This window comes from Cyprinus carpio, chromosome A1 (assembly GCF_018340385.1).
Source record: "Cyprinus carpio isolate SPL01 chromosome A1, ASM1834038v1, whole genome shotgun sequence".
NCBI lineage: Eukaryota > Metazoa > Chordata > Actinopteri > Cypriniformes > Cyprinidae > Cyprinus > Cyprinus carpio.
In genome coordinates, this window is record NC_056572.1 from 9,845,293 (window position 1) to 9,870,159 (window position 24,867).

The 24,867-nt window shown below is 35.5% G+C and overlaps 1 protein-coding gene across 3 annotated transcripts in view; it reads left to right on the forward strand.

The window, feature by feature from the left end:
* Positions 1 to 24,867, forward strand: part of LOC109060930 (partitioning defective 3 homolog B-like) — a 171,993-nt gene that overhangs the window by 16,892 nt on the left and 130,234 nt on the right. For all 3 annotated transcript variants that reach the window (XM_042742723.1, XM_042742648.1, XM_042742791.1), the window contains exon 3: positions 17,252 to 17,420. In XM_042742723.1, coding sequence (XP_042598657.1) covers positions 17,252 to 17,420 — 169 coding nt within the window. The remainder of the gene's footprint in view (positions 1 to 17,251; positions 17,421 to 24,867) is intronic.

Below are 24,867 nucleotides of genomic sequence, written 5' to 3' on the forward strand. Positions count from 1 at the left end.
TTTTATTCTTTTATTAATATTTATTATATTCTCCAGCTTATTTGGCCTTATGTTTTAAAGTTAGATCTCTAATGTCTTTTGTGTGTGCGTGTGTGTTTTTAAAGTGGTAAGATGTATCTTTTTGTTCCTTAGGTAGACAGACTTGTACATTCACATCTTTTCTGAATTACCATAATTTTTTTTATTTGTTCCTATGGCAACAGCCATAACACAGAAGAGGTTCCATGTGCAGCTAATAGCCATTTCATTGCTAGGCAGTTGCTAAGGTGTTCAAAGTGGCTTGTAGAGCAGCAATTTATGGTTGCTAAGGTGTTTTGGGTCTATGTTTTTTTTAGAATTTATATACCTGAGAAATAGAATTTCTTGACCTGATCATCACTGTTTTGTGTGTTAAACACAGTCTACTAAATATGTACAACTTCATTTTAAAGAAAAATAAATAAATAAATAATCATAATGTATGACCAAAATACTACTGTAAACTAGGTTAGTGGATAATTCAGCAGCAAAATCATGAGTGCACAATAATTTTATAAAATCTAAACATTTAGTAAAATATCATTTAGTGGGCAACAAATAAAAGTGAATAAGTGTAGGACTGAATCTGGTAAAATGTTACACATTGCTCTTTGTACTGTTGTAAAATACATTAATGAAAAACAAGTAAATATCTATATATAAATATATACTTTAAAATTAAAAGACACTCCTTTTAAATGTATAGCACCGTAATGGAGGAAACAAAAGTATTATAATACCTCAAAAAGTTAGGAGCACATTTTCCGCGCTAGTTAGTTCTGTCACATGATAACGGAGTGCAGTGAAAGGGAGTGATTGACGGCTAATATTAACCAGCCAAAAATCTGCTTTAAACGTAAGAACGTAAAGATGAAGTTTAATTGATTATATGAAAGAACGGTGGACTGGTCACTGTATGAGCTCACAGCAGGCACGTATTAGGCAGTAATTAGCCAACGCTTTGTAGAGAAATGAAAATAGGTCGCCCCTTAACAATTATTTGCACTCGCACAAATGCTCCCAAATATATTTTGAGGTCGCACACATTAAATTTAGGGAGCATATGCAACTAAAATGGTCACAATTTAGAGTCTTGTTATACAAAAGGCTCCAATACGGAGCGGCACAAAGCGCTTTTGCACTTCCCGTGCGCAGAATGATGCGCTTGAAGCAATATGGAGTCACAGCGTGCAGCGCTCTGCATAGAGAAGTTCAAAGCACAAAGGAAATAGATATTGATGCTTAGTGTATTAAATGTGTGCGTTCGTTTATTGAGCCTTTTCTTTGAACAGTTTTTAAACTCTTGAAGAGAGTTTCATCGTTTTGACTGTAGTTACCAAACACAACACGCAGTTTGATTGCTGAATGGAGGATGACAGACAGCCGCAGCGGAGAGAAGAGTTTACTGAACTCGACTTAAATATTCGTCTCTACCTCACATTAAAGTATGGAATGGCTTCAGAACACTTGGAATATAGTGCGGGAAATCTTTATGGTGCTTTATAATGTTTTTGTGCCTCTCGTGGGGCTTAACAATAACACAGAATACTATATGCACAATTTGGATTTGTATTGTTTTTGGGGTTTAGGATTAACGATCCTGCAGAAAATGACCATATCGGAGCAGATACGATACAGAGTACCGGGTCGGTGCATCCCTACTCCATACCCTTAAATAGGGCACTATTTGAGGGGACAGACATTTAGTGGTATCTGAAGCCTTAGTGGACATTGAGTTCACTTTTGCAACTTATTAGGTTATATTTTTATTCACACATGGTTAAAGTATGTTTTACTGTGGAAATCTATGTATCTAAATAACATAGTTGAACTACGATCATTTTAGTAAAACCATGGTTCATAAAATGCAACCTTTTTATTCTGACAGTGTACAGTATGTTATATTAACATCGCAGAATAGAACATGATCAATAGGCTACAATTTCAATTGGTTTATTGCGAAATAACTCAAACATATATGTTTTTTTTTTTCTGTTCTCAAAATAATCCATGGTTTCTTATGATAATTTTTGAAAAAAGCCGCCCTGTTTGAATGCACTGATAGAAGTGAGTGATCACTCTCTGTGTTTGATTGGTTCTGTTTTGCAACAATTGCATAAATTTTTTGTTAAATAAACAAAATCACTGGGGAAAAAAACACTCCTTAGTATCAATATTTTTCATTCGAGTATCGATACTTCTGATATTCGCAACGGTATCAATATATCGATACTTCAGGATCAATACACCCATCCCAAGCTGTATCTTTTCTAGCCCTGGGTATCCTCAGCACACAGTGTAATACAATACAGGTATAAATTCATTGTAATTTGATTATTAAATTGTTTAATCAGGGTTTATACATAATTTCCATGGCAGAGTTCATGATAAATCCTTTCATTTTACTACTGGAGCTGCCAGTTTCAAATGATTATTAAACCGCAAGCACAAACTATGCAAATGCGGCGGTCCTTCCGGTGCACTCCGTGTCCGAATTCACTCGTTTTCATTTACTCCTTCAAGTGAACTGTATTAATGGCCTAATGTAGGGAATAGTGAACGAGTGTATAGGGGGTGATTTCGGATTCAGCCTCGGTGTGTTCGACTTCAGCCAGTGCTGCACAGACCGATCAGCGTTCGCTCGAACTGATTTGCTGAAACCAAAACGGAGACTGTAATAGATGAGGGTCAGCCAATGAGATTGCTGTTTGCACATTAGTTCTGCCCACTACAGGAGAAACCTGCATATCTTCTGCTTGTTCTTAAAAGCAGAATAATTCTAAATGAACTCCGTGATTTTGACAGGAAAATACAACAAAGAACATTGTTTACTCTGAGTCTCTCTCTTTGCATGTGTGAGAGAAACAGCACTATCAGCAAAACGACGGCGAGTTGTGCGCTTTCACCCTAGAGTTTACGGTGCGTCAAATACAGGTGCGCTGCGCATCCATTGAGATGAATTGAAAAAGTACAGATCGCTTGATGGATAGTGAAACTCTGAAGCGCTCAGTCAGAGCATTCAGCGAGTGAAAATATATCTGTGCTAAACTTATACTTAGCTTCCAACTCACACACTAGTGAATAAATTATAAGAATTTATTAGCCAATGGCTAACGATAGACATCATTTAGTCACCCAGAGTGAAGATTTAGTCACATATGCGAGTGATTTATTTGCAGTGTAGAGAGTTGCCTGCCTTTGAACATGACTTGGCTTAGCATGCGCCACTAAAAATTTGTATGTTTCTCCTCACACTAAATATTAATATTCATTGAAGTTGTGATGGTGGGCTGATGCTTTCACTTTGCATTTCTAAGAGCATGAGCTGCTTTTAGTTTTGGCTTCTCATATTAGCAGAAGAAAGGAATCCGGCAGTATGATGCAGGTCGGATCTCATTGGGCATCTATGTATTATGCATTTTCATTTCCATGTGTTTTGCTCTGTCCTCTTCCCAGCATTGATTTCCCAGACTGGGGGAATGTTTCTCGACTCTGAGAACAAAGGCTTTGATGAGAGAAGACTGTCGTTTGCCAGTAGTTTCTTTTGAACACACAATAAAGAACTTTTCTTTTTAATCAGATCATTAGCAGCAAACATGAAACATGCATCATTTGGAGTGACCACTTTCAAAGAACAGCTGCTGATGTACATTTACACACTCATTTTGTCATTTATTGTTTGGGATTGGGAACTTCATTTGAAACTTTCAGTTGGTTACTTGTATTTATCTAATTTGCTACATTATTTGTGTGTTGTGGATTAGGGCTGGGCGATATATTGAACGATTTGATCATGCGCATCTAGTCAGTAAATCTGGTTCCGTGATTAGCGCTAAATCACCATCACCTGCTTTCAAATGGAGCGGCATTTAATAGACAGAACCGTAGATCACTGACAAGCTACGCAATATTGCGTTCATTATCCCAGATGAATAGCCTTCGATAATGAACGCGATATTGCGTACCTTGTCAGTGATCTACGGCTCTGTCTATTAAATGCCGCTCCATTTGAAAGCAGGTGATGGCGATTTAGCGGTAATCTAGGAACCAGATTTACTGACTAGATGCGCATGATCATATCGTTAGATATATCGCCCAGCCCTATTGTGGATACAGCGTTTCTGTACAAATAGTACAGTGACACTACAAAAATTCATTGATAGTCTCAAACGGTAACATCATTTTACTGTTTGATAAACCACAGGGATGCACAATAAACACTCATAAAAGTTAGCAATGTTATGTACATGATATTTTCTATCATTAAATTGGTCAGCTTCCATCATTAGTGTCATGGTAGTGGATGTTTCCATTAAACATTTTCTGAGTAATATCATGGTACCGTTTTACTTTTGTACAGGTTACTCTGAATTTTTTTCCATCATCCCTTTCTAGACTAAGTCTTATCGGTTTTTACAGACCTAAGAGATGAATTGGAGCTTCACTCTCTGCTCATTTATGATTCCATAGCCTTCCACACTTTAAACCGACAAAGTGTCAGTCAGTCTTTGTCTTTTTCGTCTCTACTGACTTTCTCATTTGAAACTTTCTTAAGGTTTCTCTGATGAGAACAGTATGTTTAACATCCAGACTATGTGTTAAACCTTTCTTACTTTCAGGTGGTCACTCCTCAGCAGATGGCTTCATTATGGATGGATTATTATAGTGATTAGACCATCTGTGCTGAAATTGTACTAACATACTTCTGACCCTGACTAACTTTTATCAAGAATAAGTCCATGTTCTTATTTATTAGTTATTTCATACTCACACAAGGTACACACACAACTGATGTAGACTTTTTTTTAGTGACATTTGTAAATAGCTGGGGTGTGTATATAATATAATATAATATATATGTATATATGTACTGTATGTGTGTGTGTGTGTGTGTGTGTGTGTGTGTGTGTGTGTGTATATGTATGTATGTATGTATGTATATATATATATGTGTGTGTGTGTGTGTGTGTGTGTGTGTGTGTGTATATATATATATATATACACATACACACTTTGTATATAAATTAAATATGATAAATAAGATTATATTTTATGCATTCATATTAATAAAAATATGAATGTATTTATTATAATTGCTATTAATAATAATAATAACTGGTGCTTAAAATAAATAATTATTATAATGAATACTTTAATGATAAGGATGATAATAATAATTATTGTGATAACTGTTAATAATAATAATATTATTTTTTTACATTTATTTATTTTAATCACCAGTGCTTTAATTAATGTGCCGACATTACACTTCAGTTTCTTTTCTAAACTGTTAATTCCAGGCCTCCAGCGGAGCTCCACGGCGTCTTCATTAGGCCTCACACTCTTAGTAACACTTGACTGACAGCTTGAGAGCGTTTCTTGAATCTCAGCTCATCCTCTTCACTGTTAATTTGCTAACTCTTCACATAAGTGTCAAGTCACACATATCAGCGCTCCACGCTGAAGAGGTTAGCAAGTCAACCGCAGAGGATAAAACTAATAAAACACATTGTGCAAGAAGCTCGACTGCAATTTAAAATCGGAAACCCGCACCTGGGTCTCTGCCCCGTCAACCAATCAGCAGTCATCACGCCCTCTATTATTATTATCAATTTTCACAGGCGTCTGCTACTCTAATTAATTGTCTTAACGAATGAGCCTTTCTTGATGAGATAGTAATGAGTCTGAATAGCCCTCTTGAAACGGACGTGGTTCGTCTGGGCTTATCAGATACATGCTGTCACCTCCTATTTCTGGGAGAACATCTCAAAGCCTTGATGGATTGTAATTGTTTGTCTCTTATGGTTTAGCATAAAGTAATGGCTTTTATTAGAGATGTATATGTTGTATTGGGACAATAAGAAATGTTTCTTAAGCAGCAAATCAGCATATTAGCATGATTTCTGAAGGGTCATGTGACAGTGAAGACTGGAGTAATGATGCTAAAAATTCAGCTTTGCATCACAAGAATAAATTACATTTTAAAATCTATTAAAATAGAAAACAATATTTTTTTTAATTGTAATATTGTTTCACATTATCACAGTTTTGGTTAGCATAAGAGATTTCAAAAACAAAAAATCTTTACAATCTCGAACTTTTGAATTGTTCTACATCTATATCTATATCTATATCTATATCTATATCTATCTATATGATTCAGATTACACAAGAATGTGAATGTCTCCAGCACTGTGGCAGAGGCTGGTAAGGGATGTGTGCATGTGTGCCCTCTGCTGGGAGATAAACACTTCCTATGGCTGATACCTGCAGGCAACTACTTTAAATTGTCTCGATTTCATTTAGCCTGTTGCAATTTTAGAGACATGACTAATGATATTCACACGTTAAACCATGTACACACACACACACACACACACACACACACACACACTTGCTTGGATTCAGCTCCGCATGCCTTAAATATCTTACTGGATTTCCTAGTGGATTTCTAATTGGAGCTAATCCCAGCATATCCTAGTGGAGTAATGCAAGAATCCCTTAAGAGTCAAATACGATCCTAGTGGATAAACTGTAATTCTTACAGGGTTTTTTATTCATATTTCATTCTCAAGAGGCCTGTTGGCTGTTGTGTTGGAGTAACATCTTCCTGACAGATATTTAAAGAAAATTCCACGAGAAAAAAAATCATCAAAGAATGGCTTTAAGGGCATTTTATCAAATTGAGGATCATACCGGTCCTGTTGAGAACTGTGTTTTCTGCAAGATCTAGTTTGTTGTTGATCTAGTAGTTGTTTCGTGTACTGTCAGAAACCTAAAAGAGAATTCCAAAATAATACCCTTTTGTACTATTTTTAAGGCTACACTAAAACTTTTGGGAAACTATGCTGTAATTAGTGTGTGTGAAATGGTCTGAGAGATGGAAGGGGGCGTTGGATGGACGGATGATTAGGTCTGATTGACCCCACATTGGATGTTTCCGGCATGTTAGGCAATGCAAGATGCCTGATTAGTGCTTTTGATTCCTCCACTGAGCCTGTGTGTTTCTATTTTTCAATGCATCCTCCCTTTTCCTCACAGTTCAGGCTTTAGAAACAAAGAGGCCAAACATATAAGTGAGATGTAGGACTTGCTTTGATTTAATGTGATGTATGTTGGATTGTTTTTAGTTTGTTTGTCTCAAGCTGTGCTTGTGTGGGTGTATGTGTGTGTGTGTTTGATTACTACCATAGCAAGGCTCTTAAAGCCTGAAAATGAATATCACTGCTTTTTAGAGCATCAAAAAAACTACCTGCAGGTGTCAAGGTACTGTAGCACAAATGTGTTTTGGTCTCCAAGGTAACTCCCTAGAAACCACATTCTGCAGACACTGAACTGAAACATTTTTTATCCCCCCCCCCAGCATTCTGCAGTGAATATGGTTCTATTGTCTGATTTTGTCTATTTCTCTTGTTTGCATCTTTGTCAATGATGCGATGCTCATTTTTTTTTGGATCTATTAATTTAACTGCAGATGTATTAATTATATAAATTGTTACACTGGTTTAACTGGCTTTTATTTATTTATTTTGTTTTTAATTCATGTGTTTATTTTTTATTCGTGCATTTCTGCATTTATTTCCATATTTTTGCATTTTTTATTATTCATATGTTTTTTATTATTTTATATATATTATATTTATATGTTGTAATACATGTATGCATTTATTTATTTTTTGTACAATATTTTTTTACTTATTAATTTATTAATGATTTATTTTAATTACTTTGGGGAACTTATTTTAAAAAGTGTTTTGTCTTTGAAAATTTATATTTGGAAAAACGCTTTGTTCAGTGTAACATTCTTGATATTCAAAATATTTGTAAAACATACTATACCTTGATGTGCTGACTCAAGGAAAACATTTTACTATTTGGCTACACCATTTTACATTTTTAGAGCAATTACATCAAAATGTTTTATAAAAAAAAAAAAAAACATGACACCAAACAATGAATAATTTTTTTCATAAATCTTCGTCATTATTTGTCAGTGACCTAGCTGAGTGTTTCCTGCTGCTCAGAAGTGTGAACGAAACATCACAGCAAGTTTCAGAGCTAAAACCAAGTTCACACACATTCAGCATGTTTCCAAACGTGTGCCGCAGCCACAATTCCTCATAAACCCCCTGAAGCTCAGATCTGAATGGAGAACAGCACCCTCCATGCACACACACACACACAGATGCTTTGATTTACTGCAGGTTCCAGTAAAAGGCAGCTGTGCTTGCACAGTGCACCCTGCGACGTGACAGGTCTTATTATTATTTATAAGCATTCATAAAGAGAAAGGGTAAATTTGTCATTAATCTTACACACACACCACAGCCCAGGGGGGATTTTTGGCACATTGTTTCCCACAAAGTAGCTCACGTTAAAAAAGCCCACCATTCATCAAGATGCTCGTGAACACATCAGTCATGTTTTTTCCCCTTCCAACAGTCTAATAATTAGCTCTCTCTAGTGCTAAGCTAATGCCAGCTGCTCTCTTTCACCCTCACGTAAGACCCTCCATCCGTCCCCCTTTCACTGGCACATTTACCCCCTCAGATGCTCCGGAGGGGCTGACGCTCAAATGGAAGGAGTGATTAAGGAGAAGAGGGGGCGGCAGATACCCGTGGAGCAGAGCCGCCACTCTAGCTGCTTTCTCTTTGACCCGCTCTGGAGCTCACATTCTCACTTTTTCCAGTTTCATTCTTTGCTTTATTCTCCTTTGGAATCTGTCCTTTTCATTTCCATTTTTATTCCTTTACAGCACAGCTTCCCAAAGTGTTTTTTTTTTTTGGTCAGACAAACCCATTTATACACACAATATTTACTTGAAATACCTCTGAATTTTTAAGTTGATATTTCAGTAGTTTCACAACACATTTACAAGATCATAGTTCTCTGATGTTGGTTAATCGTAACATGACATGCATGTTTTTTTTTGTGTTATTTGAATTGTATTTATTTATTTACTTGTTTGTTTACTTTAGGGAAAGATCTTAAGATCTTTTTTTTAATAAGAATTTTATTTATAAAAAAATGATACTTGATATAATTTTGTTTGGCAATTCAAAGTCATTATGCTGTAACATTCTTGATATTATTTTTTGATTTATTTATTTATTTATTTTTAATGATCAACAGCTTATTCCATTATAGTCCAATTAATTATATTTTTTTTCCAAGTTTTTGTTTTATGTTGAAATCCAAGAAGAAAATTCCCATTAGGATGACTGAAATATTGTTATGATATATGGAGTATCTTTAATTTGAGTAAATTTGTAAAAGTGTGGTAATTCCAAGTTTTTGGATACCACCGTGCTATTCATTGAAGTATCTTACAATACAGTACATTGTTACCATGTAAATATATAATATATGCTTTCTAATTCTAATGAAAGTGTGAAATAATATATATATATATATATATATATATATATATATATATAGAATATATATATATATATATATATATATATATATATATATATATATATATATATATAAATCTATAGTTTTGCCTTTTGATCCCATCATTGTACCATTGTACCATTGTACCATTGTACCACCTCAGTAGGCCACTCAAGTCATGTTTTCTTGTTATACACTTACCATATTACTGCAGGTTTTCAGGATTAGGCCCCAGTGTATATGGTAAAATGTGATCTCTCTCTCTCTCTCTCTCTCACTCACACACACACACACACACACACACACACACACACACACACACACACACACACACACACACACACACACACAGGCAGAGCTGTACTGTAGGTGTGTTTGATTAGCAGAGGTCAGGTGTCATGTTCTCTTCAAAGGCTATGAACGAGGTGCTTCATTTCCTGAGTGTTCACAGCCTGTCTCTGTGTCTCCAACACTTTGTTAAAGAGGAATTCAGCTGAGATTAGATGTGTGTGTTTGTGAAGTAAAAAAGTCCTGAAAAAAAGTGAGAATGAAATGTATAAAGAATACATTGTTAGACAGCAATATAAATATGAGAAAGTAAACAGTAATACATTTTTACTTATTTATTGAACATTGTCATCTTTAATCACACAGCTTTGTATTAAAATGATATGCCTTATTGCTTAAATGAAATGGCAGCAACAGTAATAACATGAAAAATTAAATCCATTTATTATTTTTATTTGCATATGTATAGGCTGTATGCAGCTGGCAAGCAGCGATCACATTATATAAATGAATGATTGGCACATTAATATAGAATCTGATTGTTATGTGGTCACTTTTATGTGTATATCAGTTTTGAACAATACTTATCCAGTTACTTTTTTTTGGTTATGTTTTTAGAGGATTATTTATTTATTTATTTGAGCATTTATTTATGCATTTGTATGTGCATTTATTTATTTATGCATTTATTTGTTCTTGTATTTACTTCTTATTTCTTATGTTACATTTATTTGCTTGTTTATGCATTTGTTTATTTATGAATTTCCTTATGCTTTTACTCATCATTTATTTGTACTTTTTTATTGGTGCTTTTATTTAATGCATTTATTTCTTATTTTTTTAAAATTGTGTTAATTTGCTTATTTATCCTTATATTTGTTTTTATTTATGAATGTCCTTTGTTTTATTTTATGCATTTACTTATTTGGGCATTTTTTTACTCTATTTACTTATTTATTTGTTCTGTTATTAATTTCATGTGTATTTATTTATTATCTATATGTCTCTCTCTCTCTCTCTCTCTCTCTCTCTCTCTCTCTCTATATATATATATATATATTTAAATTTGTAGTGGTTGCCTCTAAAAAAGGTTGTTTTATGTCTTTTGTATATCACCATGTGTATTTATGTATTTATTTTTCTGTGGGATGCCCTGTTTTAGGCTGTAAGCTCTCATACATGTGTGTTTGTGTTTTAGCGGTTACCCAATACCCTCTGCGGGCGAAAGTTGCTGACCAGGCTTTTTGAGAGGTAATCTCACACATCTTGAGCCGATGTTCAGCCTACACATGGCGGCCCTCCTCAGATTAGTCTGGTCTTCTCCTTAATCCCTGTAATTCCAGCCTTGTTTGCACAGCATCACCCGCAATCACATTCCGAGGATTTTACCTGTGTTTGTGTGTGCAGACTCACTGTGTGTTTGTGAAGGCCTCAGCGCAGGTCACACAGGTGTGATTGATGTCCATGCCCCTCTGTGGACGATCATGGTGGGAGATTTAGACAGAGTTTTTGTCAGGTTTATTTGTCATCTGGAGTGAAAGAGGGGAACAAATGAGAAAATGGAGTACTGTACAGGGAACGGGAGTGAAAATTAAGAATGCGATGTAAAGTAGGACTCTATGCTCTAATCACAGAATTCAGTTATAAAAATGGTATTTACTGTATAATGAGGAATGTCACAGAATTTCCAAAATTTGGATGAATCAATCAAATATAAGGCTGTATAATGAATCACATTGCAATATGGCCTAATGTCTATGAATATTAAATTGAAAAAAGACTTTTTAAATAATGACAGAAATATGTTACAGTACATTGTACTTCTCATAATAGCAACAACAAAAAATACAGCTTTTTAAAATATATTATATAACATATTTAAGGAATATCTCACAGTGTCAAAATGTTTTTTCATTTAATTTAAACAGTAAGCCTCTGTTGTGCTGAACTTTGTCAGTTAGTCAAATTTTTTCGTTTTGTTTTAAATATTCATTAAATTGTTAGTTTTATGCATTTATTTGATTACAAAATGAATGTATTTGATAATATATTTGTATAAAATTATAAATTACAGAAAAAAAAAGACAACACAAAATTTGGGCACTATTGTTGAAAATAATAATAATAAATTGTTAAAGTTTTATGAATCCAATTGAATAGGCATTTATTTTTATTAAAACAGAATCCAGAAAATAATTAAATAGAAAACACAGAATTTTAGAAAAAAATAAAACGTAATTTGGAGAAAAAATGAAATGGATTTCATAGGGCCTTAATAGCAGAAGAGGAATTCTGGAAGAAAAGCTTGAAATGACAATGAGCTCTTCTCTGCTTGCCTGATGTCTTACATCAGCTTTTACAGAAGATCCTGTTCTTCACGATAACGCTCAAAATCATTATCATTTTGACAAATGAACAGCTTATTTACTTGTACCAGTGAAATCCTGTCATGACCTAGGTGTTGATTGGCAGGTGGGGTTGGCATGGCAACAGGCTCCATCTCTCATTAGCATGCAGGTGGAGCAGATAATGGATTACAAGAGGAAGTGACATTAGTCGGCATTTTTTTTACATCATGTTTCCTCGGGCCAATATCTGCATTTGAGCTGAGAGAAGAGAGGGCGAGATGGCTGCTAACTTGAATGCAAATCAATTCACTGGATTTTGTCACACATGAGAATAAAGTTTGTACCAACAGAGAAGTTAAGAAGTTGCAATAATTGGTTGGGCAGCTGGTTCTTCTCTGTTTATCCAGCTTTCATTTTGTATCTTACATTTAACTTAAAATGAGACTTTATATCTAATTGTGACTTTATCTCAATTTTATTTGCCACAGTTTTGACATTACATAATGACTGACTATATTTTGCACATTGTGACATTTTGAATTTATATGCTACAAAATTGGCTTTTTGTCTCAATTGTGACTTTATATCTCAGTTTTGACTTTTTATGTGACAATCTCGCAATTTTTACTAAATCTCACACTTTTTTAACTTTATATTTCACAATTTTGACTATATGCCACAAACTGTTTCATAGTCACATCATGTTTTTATGTCAGTGTAACTTTATATCTCAATTTCTCACAAATTTAAAGGGGACATTGGATGCAAAATTCACTTTTACATGGTGTTTACATATAAATGTGTCTTAGCAGTTTGTGGACACAACCACCCTACAGTGATTAAAATCCATACACTCCCCCTTTTTTTAAACCCCCCAAAACCTAAACAGTCTCAATTATCAAGCCGTTTTGATTGTCTGAGCTGTATGACATCATGCTCAGGCCCAGCCCACGACTGTTGACTCACTGTCCCATATTAGCATATTTCCACCCTCAGCCAGTTGTACGCTGTCTTCCTTTTTCTCTGCACAACAATGTCTCATAAGTAATGCAGGTGTTTTGTAGTTGGATGTAAAAATGAACAGAAGACTCTTAATTTTCTCCTGACATCAGAGCCACTGAGGACGCAGTGGATTCGTTTAGTTTTTGATGGTAACTTTCACAAAAAATGGAAGAGAGGGGTGTGGTGAGCTTATTATCATTTAAAGAGGCATGCACAGAAACGGGTCACTGTGAACAGAGTTGTTTCTGACAAGGTTAAAAGTGTGTTGTTTTACATGACCATTGAGGAGTTTTAAACAAAGCATGTTACAGACTTTTCATGAAGGACCTAAGAATTATACCAATTTTTGGAAAACGGGCATCCGATGTCCCCTTTAAACTTAAAATTTCATTTTGACTTTGTATGCTAAAAAATTCACTCCGTCACAATTTTGTCTTTATATCTAAAATTTCTTTATATGCCAAAACATTGACTCACTATTTAGGGTTGGGTGATGTCTTCAAATTTAGTATCGGATGATGTCTACAGTCAAACATCGCGATGGACGATGACATCGGCAGGGGTGACTGGGGGTGGGGTGTTGTATGGGGGGGGGCTCTCTGTGGGGGGGGATTGGGGGAGGTGCGCCCGAAGCGTGAATCATTACAAGGGAAAACAACTAACGATTCCTAACACCGTGTCTACACCGGATGCGAGCTGCACGGCGCAACAAAATATAGAACCACTGATCTAAAACAGATTCATTATATATAGATCAGAACTAATTATAATCAGAGATGCTGTCTACACTGGATGCAAAGCAGCATGACACCACAAATCCCTGACAGTAAACAGCTTCCGCGTTCTATTTATGACATGCTGACACAAATTTCAAGTGATTTTCAATGTTCGCTTTGTCACGTACAGTGTAGACAGTCTTTAGCTGATGCGGTGCGGTGGTATAGACACTGTGTAAGGAAAGATGACTGAGGATGATGGCGAATGGTTTGCAGATCCTCAGTACCACTGATAAATATATAATCTTGTAAAATGTGTGGTAAGTACTGCTGCTCTATAGTATAAACAGAGTATGTGCGATCATGAATCTCGAAAGTGATAGTAAAACTAAAAAGCGAGCGTGCCGGCGCAACATCGTGATGTCTATCTGCCATCGGCGATGGACGATGTTGTCTATTACGACTTTGTCATAATTTGCTATAGTTTTGACATTGTGCCGCAATATGACTTTATATTTTACATTTAACTATATTCCTATATAACTACTTTATATCTAAGTTTTGATTTTACATGTCACAAAAGTGACTTATTCTTACAATTATGACTGTATGCCACAATGGGAATTTATCTGGCAAAGTTGATTGTATAGCTCATAATTTTAACTTTACTTGCAACAAATTGATTTTGAATGCCACAAAATTTACATTATTTTTCACAGCTGTCACTTTATACAGTATGTCACAGTTTTACATTTATGTACAAAACAATGTGACTATTTAGAATTATTTTCCCACTCAATTACCTTTTTATGCTTTACTCTGAGGTCAAATGGGTTTCCATTCATGTGATTGAGCTGCTGACTTAACAGTGACTGAACAGACAGTGTTTTGTAATTATTTTTTTTTTTGTAAGGAACCCAGTTTCAGACTGGCCTCCAAGGCACCATAACATTGCATCTAATGATCTAGAACAAATTTAAGTGAGCTTTAGATGTTAACAAGCAATGTTTAATGATCGCACGTCTTTAAAACCCAACCCTCATGGCAGGGTGCTCAGAAAACAACACAATGAATGTGTATGGCTGTTTGTTCATTTCCCAGTAGATACTGAATCATAAATTGAAAAATCAAACATCATTTTTACAGTTTTGGCCTCTGCCAGCGACTCTTTCCTAAGATAGAGAAATTTCACCAACACGATTGAGCCCTAATATATTCCCTTAATACATACATATATACGCATATCCTCTCAGAAGTTGTGTCGTTGATGAATACCGCTAAGTAGAATAGAAAAGCTGAGAGTGTGTCCGTGTTACAGCCCTCAAGAGAGACATCTGTGACCTGCCTGGCTGCTATTATGAGGGAAGGAGTTTTCATAGTTTTTTTTTTGTTCTGTTTGCAGCTCTGTGATTGGCTGAAATCGACACACGCAAGTCACACACCTCTACGATCTTTCATGAATAATGTGCAGCATGTACTGTATACACACAACTGTGGTGATGAATATCCCAGCCTGCACGCTTCAGGCCCAGAAATAGAGTTTGATCAGGTATGAAGCACTTAGAGGAAGAACCGGAGAGAGACGGCCATCTGTCAAACCCGAGGAGAAGTGATTCCCGAAGATTACTTTTCCCCTCTCTCTCACTTTTGCCATCTGATCCGGACGATTTCTGTTTATTTTTCAGCATGAGAAATGTCAGGCCATCGAATCACACAGACCGGGCACAATATTTCCCCATGATTGATGATGCGTATTCCTGTTGCATGTCACCGGTTATTGTTTTCCTGAAAAACAGTCACAGATGCAGATGACTTCATATTGAGCTTCCGTCTCACCCTCCCTGGTGTTTTTTTTTTGTCTTTCATTAAGCCGTTGTTTCCTCTGCCAGGCCTGTGACGTGATTGGAAAGGCGAGTGTGGGCAAAGAAGGGAAGTGCTAATTCATTAGTGGCTGGCGAATGAATTCATCAGACGGCCTGGCTTTATGGCCGCTTATCAACGTGCCAATCGGAGACGGTCAGAGACCACAGCGCACACGAACGTATTCTCTCTCATTACCGTCAGCGTCCTCTCAGCTCATAATGCTACCATGACATTATGTTTGACAGCTTCTGATTCCCTTGTCACATCTAATTTGGCCGTTGATGCTTAACGCATGTGCTCACAAACAGACACTTGTCGGCTTGGGGTTTATTTTTTTATTTCATTTTATGTTTGTTTATCATACTGCCAGCCGTGTTTATATGATTGGGAAAAATTCTGTAAGCTACTCGACTGATGCATTTCACATAAGCTCTCAGCCGTTACATTAGAGTCTGTTCTATAGACAATTAGCGGTTGCTGGTGTAATGTGTCTAATTATTATCTGATGGCTGTGTATATTAACTCGTTAGTAATTACTTATTACATTTCGGGCCATTAAGGCACCTGCTGGAATAATCACATCTCTCACCAAGAGATAAGCATGTGTATTTTTTTCAGTATAGCATACTTACATACTCCTTGCAATATAAATGTGGTATGTATGCTGTGGTATGTTTGCTTAGTTTGTTTGAATGGAAAAACAGGATTGCCTATATTTGCCAACATGTGAATAGCAAACACATGCATTGCACTCAACTTGACCTTTCCAGTGTGGCGAATGAACCAGCAGTAGCATCAGCTGTGATTTTTAACATCATCCTGATTCATTATGCGATTGGACTGCCAGCATCAAGACATGCTTGATATATTTGTTTTGTTTTTGATTGATGATTTTAAGTTATTTTATTAATTATTGTTACATTGTATATAAAATGAAGTATTTTATAATACATATTTTAAGAAATGTTTTTTTTTCATGAAAAAAAAATATTTTGTTATTTTAAATGTAAACTATTGTAAACTTTTAGTGTTAGAGAAGCTTAATATTTAGATTTTTTTGTTATTATTATTTTTTAATTTACATTAGTGTGGCTGAAGTGTCCAAAAACATTTTCGGGCCAGTGTAACTCATCCAGACTTTCTCATACTGTACGTCCAAAGGAAACAGCATCTGTTCTTCCAGTATTACATTCATAGTAGTTTTTGAAAATCTATTATTAATATTGGCCTGTGTTTTTCAGAGCTTTGCTCTGAGTGAGAATGACTTACCAGTAGTACACTGATCAACCACTCTACCTTTTACTGAACAAATCTCTGTGCCTTTTTTTGTTTGTTTTGTGTAAACTTTTACATTTATGAGCATGCGGAATAATTTCATATTCAGTGTTAACCATTTTCATGCTGTAATTTTTGTTGGACAAATGATTTGGGATATGGATTTTGCACAAAACAATAAAGAAACAGTTTAATCGATGCTGTTATATTGGGACCTACAGTTCTCTTTGTTTTAAGCATTGTGTGTCCTGTAAAATAAATATGATGTGTATATACAGTATACATTTTTAGGATGTTTTTTTGTTTCTGTTTTCTAATCTGATTTGTGTTTGTTGTCCTCAGCTGAAGGCTGTGTATGAGAAGATGGAGCTCCAGCAGAGGGCGATGGTGAGTCCCGGAGGGAGTGTGGCGTCCGGTCGCTCCAGCCCTGACCCCTCTGAACCTGAGCTCAGCGTCCTGCAGCCCTACCTGGGCAGTGAGATAGTGGTCACCCCCACTGCCCTCAAATCAAGTATGTCAGTGTTGGAATTCACGTTCTCATCAATCACAAAGAAAAAGATGAATCATGCCATAATTTCTATTTCTATTCTATTCTGATTTTTCTGCCAAATAATTACTGTCTTTGATCTTATAAGTTAGATGGTCAAAATGAAATTGTTATTTTAAAGCCTTATGCAAAATACAATTATAAATTCTTATAAAAAAGATGTTAAAACTACTGTAGGTGAATGAGGTATATTAATTGTGGGTTCAGTTTGAATCCCTGAAGCCTCTAAGGGTTAAACAATACTTTGTTTCCAATATGCACAAGTGTCTTTCATTTCCAGCGACCACAGACCAACTGAATGGAGAAAACATCTGTATATGTGTATATCAGCATGAGTGTGTGGTGGTTTTAACGTGTGTCTGTTATACAGTTGTAGTAATAGAGTTGTAGTGCATGTGTGATTGCATTATTAGCAGCCCATAATTGAGCTGATTTAGTGTGTGTATGTTTGTGTGGTTTAGTGTTAACCCACGGTTTTGTATAAAGTTTATGGAAAGACACTAGGGTGAGTAAATGATAACATAATAAAAAATTTTTGGATCACTATCCCTTTAAGATTTGTTAGCAACCATCCATAATGTCCTAGCAACTACAAAGGAACAGATTTGTGGCTAATTCTTGATCAATGTTGGACTGTCACAGCTGTATAAATTCAAATGAATGCAAACGTTACACTTGCCATTTCTGAATCCATCATTGTGACTGCTCACTCAGCCTTGCCCTGGCTAAGCTTGCCATAATGCCCCTCTCTGAAGCCAGACTGGAGGCAGATGTCCCTGTGTACACCTCAAACATTGCCATGTCATTACATTACAAAAAGTCCACTGTCAGCTGCACACACAATGCTCGTCTCGCTCATATATCAATTAAATGATGCCGGGGACAAAGGAACCGTGCCCAATGTAGTTTAGTAGCTATGCCGGTGTGTGTGTGTGTCAGCACTTGGGATTTGTTGTTGAAACACAGCCGGGGCGACAGGGAAGTCAAAAAGGACTCTTATTGAATCAGTGGCACTAAAGAGGAGGAAAGGCCTTCACGGGATCAGGGTTAACTTAATTAGTGTATGTGTGTGTCTGGGGTGCAAACAGGAATAATGGCAGCATTTGAATGGGTTCATGCTTGGCCGGACCTCGGGTTGACTTCAGAACAGTGTACACTGCTAATCTGGTTAGTAGATGTGGATGTTGTCGGTTTGAGTTGCTATTCTTGGAGGGCAAAATTGTCCCTAGAAGTTTGCTATACAGTAAATGACCAAACATCTTGTTGAATTTTGCATGTATATGCATGAGCTTTACTACATATTGTTTTGTTATTTTCCTTTTTGTATTCTATATTTTGTTATTTTAGTTCTATTTAAATTTTATTTAATTTGGTTTTGGCATATATATATATATATATATATATATATATATATATATATATATATATATATATATATATATATATATATATATATATGTATAATTATTGTTTAATTAATTATTTTATATTAATTTTAATATTAAAACAAAACATTTGTTGATTTTTTTTTAAATATAATATTTAATAATAGTTCAATAATATTTGAATTTATTTTTATTCTAAAAATGAATAGGGTTAGTTTATAGTGATTAAAATTAGCTTTATATGAAGAGGCACAAAAAAAAGGTTAAGTACCGTCAATATGTGTCACTTTGTTGGAATGATTTCTTCATTTTTCTTATTGCAAGTAAATAATAAAGTGTAGTAACCAGTATTTGTAGTTCTTTTCGCTATACCTCACAATATTCAGAAAAATATTTATTCTCAAACATAAGTTTTATTCAAGGCTCTATCAGCAGTGTCTACAGGCAGTGGCTGTGTTGTTGTAATAATTTTAAAGAGAGTGAGCTGTTGTTTTGATCCATGATTATTATTTTTTTTTTTTTCAACATTGGGTCTCTGAGGGTTAACCAGAGCATCCTGCACAAAAGCACAATGAGATTCCCCCCAACTTAAAAAAAAAAAAAATTCTGGTTTTTATGCTGTCAGGGGGCGGAGCATAAGAGTGAGTGACAGGCACTGATCTATAATATAGAACTGGATTGCTCATGACGTCATTAAAGTGAAGCCGCTGCGCCGCCATATTGTTAATCCCTAGTGTGCGTAAACGTTCTATTGAATTAATAGGAAATTGTATGATTTTAATGAGAAAACATGACATAACACGTCAGCGTTTTTAAATCTGAAGTATCCCTGTACATTCTTGCAATGCAAACACCCTAGGCATGTAAACGGTTATTTTTTTAAATGTCGGCAATTTCCCCTACTTATTAAAAAGCTACATTCATTATAGTAGCGAACATCATGAACATGATAAACATCTGACGGACGCGACCTCAGCATATAAAACAAATGACAAAGTGCTCATTCTGAAATCTGAAGAAAGATTTATGCTTTGTATACCTTTATTTGCCTTGTACAGTTATTCATTGTTTATATAATTTAGTTATAGTGTTTTATTCGTACAGTAGGCGCTAACTGCAAATGTTATAGTGTTTTTATTCATTATTCAGCGCTAAGTGCAAATGTTTCAACAATGATTTCATTAACAGCATTCATTTTGAAGCAGGTAATGATTCAAACGGTTGTTAAAATAATTATTAATTCAGCATACAATATTTTACATATAAACGGTAACGTTACTGCTAGTAAACATATTTGCGCGATCTTGGAGAGTCTGAAATAGATGTTGCTCAATCATGACATTAAAAATATACACATCATAATTTATTCATAATTTATTATTTAAAGACATTTAAAGGCTTTATTTCCAAGATAGTAAGTTAAGCTTTTCAGTTCAGTATATAGCAATATTAACAGATGGTATTGTATTATTCACTGTAATATATTCAAATCCATTTCTGATACTAATACGTTCATGTTTAATAATTCCTGAATAATTATGTTCTTAAAGAAATAGGCTATATTTTGTGTTGGATCGTTACCTGTGTCATCAGTGCGCAGCAGACCTAGGTACCCACCTTAACGGTTTAAATATATCGCTTATACTGCCCCAAAAGACCGTAAACACTGCAGATAACACCTGAAGTAAACATTAATTTACATACACATAACATAAAAACTAGTCCCGTTTGACTGATTTGCTTCATATCGGGTTATTTTAGGACAGCGTTTTAGCTGTGACTCAATGGTGCTCTCTGCTGGTGGGGATTAGTAAGATGGCGGATCGAACACTTCCGGTGGCTTCACTGCCTGCTGGCAGTTTAGAACGCGATGAGCGATCCAGTCATATATAGATCAGTGGTGACAGGCGGTGACTGCTGAATGAAGATAGCTAGAGAGGGGCAGTGGGTCACCACTCAGCCTTACATTAAAGCGCTGAGTAAATGTGAGGTTAAAGATGATACAGGATGATTGACAGCCTGACAGATGTCAGTCAGAGCTCAAAGGACAGTCCTCACACCTGCTTTACAGACACGCGAGAGAAAAGACACAAGAGATGGGTTCAACTGGCATTTTAGCTTGTTGCAAACAAAAATAAACATGCAGCATGTACTGTATACTGCATGCTGCAGAGACATAAAAACATGATAAATAAATGACAGAATGACATAATATATATTTTAATATTTTATATTTTATATTATTTTTAATATATACATTTATATATATATATATATATATATATATATATATATATATATATATATATATATATATATATATATATATATATATAATGCATGAAAAAATATATATATACAGTATATATGTATATGTGATGCGATCTGAGAGAACCCATCGGATGTCGTGCTGGGACGTTTTCAGGAAATTCGAACAATAGGTCAAATGTCAGTTTTTTGTCAAAATTAGGGTTTCATTCAATTATTATTCTATAACATATTGTCTATCATCTCTGAAAATATCTGGGCAAAATTCACTTGTTTGGTGCAGAAAATAGCGATTTATTGCAGCATGCAGCAAGTCTTTCTCTCATGTTAAGAACACACTGCGGAGGTGCTTTCTCTTAACACCACCACCTGATAGTTAACCTATCAAAATAAACCACGTAACATATATAATAAAGGTGTATGAATGCACATTTCCCACCAGTCCTGTGTAAACTACTGCATGCAAAGTCTTTTTTAAATTAATTTATTTTTTAATATCGTGAGATGGCGGAGCTCAAGAAAACAGCGCAGTCTAAAGTAGCTGCTCACTTAGATGATCTTGCTCGTCTCAGTCTGCTCAATCTTGGTGATGTCAGTGCCCTAAAAGATGTTATAATGGACTATTTCACATCTAGAGATGAATGATTGGATGATGAAGTTACTAAAGAGGAGTCAGATGACAGTCTGTTATATGCACAGGTGCCCTGCGCTCGCTTTTCTAAATGTAAACTACAAGGTACACTATTTGTGCCATCTAAACATACAAGAAGTGATCAAAAGTTCAGAGACTATGCCCATCATGATAAACAATGTAAACTGTCCTCTTCAGGGTAGCGTTAGTCTCTTTGTGTAATGATGCAGTATAGTGCTCCTGACATACAGCGATCTTTAAGTAGAAGTGAAAGTGAAACCCGTCTCACTTTAAACCCGTTTTTCTCAAAATTCCATTCCAGAAAATCATAGCTATCAGCCAACTTCAGATAGCCATAACTTTTGTTGCATTCGAACTATGGACAAAATAAAAAAAACAGTTTTGGAAAGGGCTTGAACCCAGTGTCAAAACCTACTAAAAGGCAAAATTTCACCATGTGTTGGGTTTTCCTAGATCGCTGTGGTCCAGGAAAAAAAAAAAAAAAAAAAAAAAAAAAAAAAAAAAAATATAATATATATATATATATATATATATATATATATATATATATATATATATATATATATATATATATATATATATATATATATATATATATATATATATATATATATATATATATATATATATATATATATATATATATATATATATATTATTTATTTGTCATATATGATATGTTTTCCTTTTTATTTATTTTTTTATTCATGACATTAAAGGGGACATACTGTAACACACACAGTTTCACCCAATCTCATGTTGATCTTGAGTACCTATAGAATAGTTTAGCATCATCCATAGCTCTAAAGAGTCTTTAGTTCCCTTTCAAGGGAACTTCGAACTGCGTCCTCTAAGGGTCGCTAGAGGACACAGTGTCTCATTCCCTACTCAGGGAACCATGGTTACATTCGTAACCTGAGACGTTCCCTTTCAAGGGAACTTCGAACTGCGTCCTCTAGCGACCCCTAGAGGACACAGTGTCTCGTTCCCTACTCAGGGAACCATGGTTACATTCGTAACCTGAGACGTTTTGTCATATTTATAAAAGAAAAATACTGCTTTCCGATTCTCTCCAAAAACAGCCGAGCTCCTGGAAGCACGCTGTGGGCAGAGCTAAAGAGTGACAAGCACTTGCCCGATTGTCAACAAAACACAGACATTTGATGTCGTTTCATTTACTGCCTGCAGTTCTGAATCATGACCAGGATCTTTTATAGCTGGGACCGCTCCATCTTCCGGTATCAAATGATGTGCAAATCCAGTGCTGAACTGGTCCTTGTTTATAAAACGTTCGTCAACAAACACACTTGCAAAACTCCTTTGCTGCTCCAGAGAAACAAACTGCATCCAGAGTAAGCTGAACAAGGTTATCTTTTCCTTACTGCCAAAAACACACTTCTTTGGAGACATTCTTCTTGAGCTAGTCCCATTCAGTGTAGCTGAATGAAGCACGTTGATGGGCACGCTCTTGCTCTCGCTCTGTTACATTTGTGTGCGTGCAGTCGCGCTTTTCCGGGAGAAATGCCCATACAAGGAGTTCCACCCATTATTATTTAAAAACTCTCAGAAACTTGTACAAAACCGGAAGGAGTAAATTTGACACAGAAATACTCATTCTACATTCATATCATTTTTATGATAACTTTGGCCATGTTTAGCATAACAGTAACTAACTCAACATGCATGAAATGGCATTAGACCTCTCCTTTAATTTTTCCGATTATATAGGCCTAACTTTTTTGGAAGATTAAGCTTTACAACGTTTGTATGTTGTTTTTTTTATTCTAAATTGCTTTTGTTTTATGGATGAGGTTAGTTTGTAGTAGTTATAATTAGCTTAAAATGGGTCTGAAGAGAGACACTTAAGCATTTCAAAGCATATAAGCTCATTTTTCTTGTGAGATCATGATGCATTCAAAGATATGTGATCGGTTGTCATGGGTAACAAATTCCAACCATGGGTGTCACATTAGTGCGGTGCACTCTAACCAAATTAAACCTGCTGTTCATGTTTACTTAGTCAGCGCACAAGGAAAGTATTGAGGAAGGTTTTTTTCAGATGTAATTATGGAATGGCGGTTTGTTCCGTCATCCAGAGACCATGAGTTTGTTCCTGCTCGAGCTGTAGCAGTGCTCAGAAACAGGGCAAATCTGTCTTAGCTCTGACTGTCTCTACGGCACGGCACTATGATTACAGCAGCATCGATCCCTGACCTACTCGCTCTCATTACACACACACACGCTCTCTCTCACGGCTCCCAGCAGCACCTGAGGTGGGCGGCCGCTCATACCTGTCAGACATCGATTACCAATAAAACTGAATTACAGGTTAACAGACTGTCGATATCAAACTTCTTTTTGAATTTGGTTCTTGGTGCATACTGTTTTTCCTTATTTTACTCGTAGTGACTCGCCACAGATGGGAATAACTCCAGCATAGAGCTGTGACAAACAGACGATGCCTGACTAAAAGAATGTGCCCACTTGACCCCATTTCACATGACAGACCTCTCAGGAGTCAAAGGTCAAGAGGATTCGCCATGCTGTCCTTCATCCTGGAAGTTTACACCCAGATTGAGAGCAGTTTTCTTATCACTTTTTACAATGCTTAGGGATTGCAGTTGAGTGGGAAACTATCTGAGGCATGTAGTTAAATTCGGGACTTTTCACTTGACCTTTATGTTGATTTTTTCGGCAAGAACATTTTTGACAGAAGTATCTCTATACAAACACAGCACATTATTCAGGATGGGGAATTTCCATCGTAAATATATTTTGTTGATGAAATCCAGACCCTGGATTCTACCATAATTCTCCTGCTCATGATCTTGGCCCCTATGCTAGAAGCGCCAGATGTGTTTGCATAATTTTCGTGTCTCTGTAACCACAGATAATAAGATTATTTGTACTTATTGAAGTTTTTTTTGGAAGGCAAACAATGTTTACTAAAAACATAACATGTGCCTTTTTTTGGAAGTCAAGTTTCATTATTTTTTTGTTTTAAATTTCATTCATATTATTCATTTTAGGTTATTTTGGTAAGCAAAAATCTATCTATCTATCTATCTATCTATCTATCTATCTATCTATCTATCTATCTATCTAT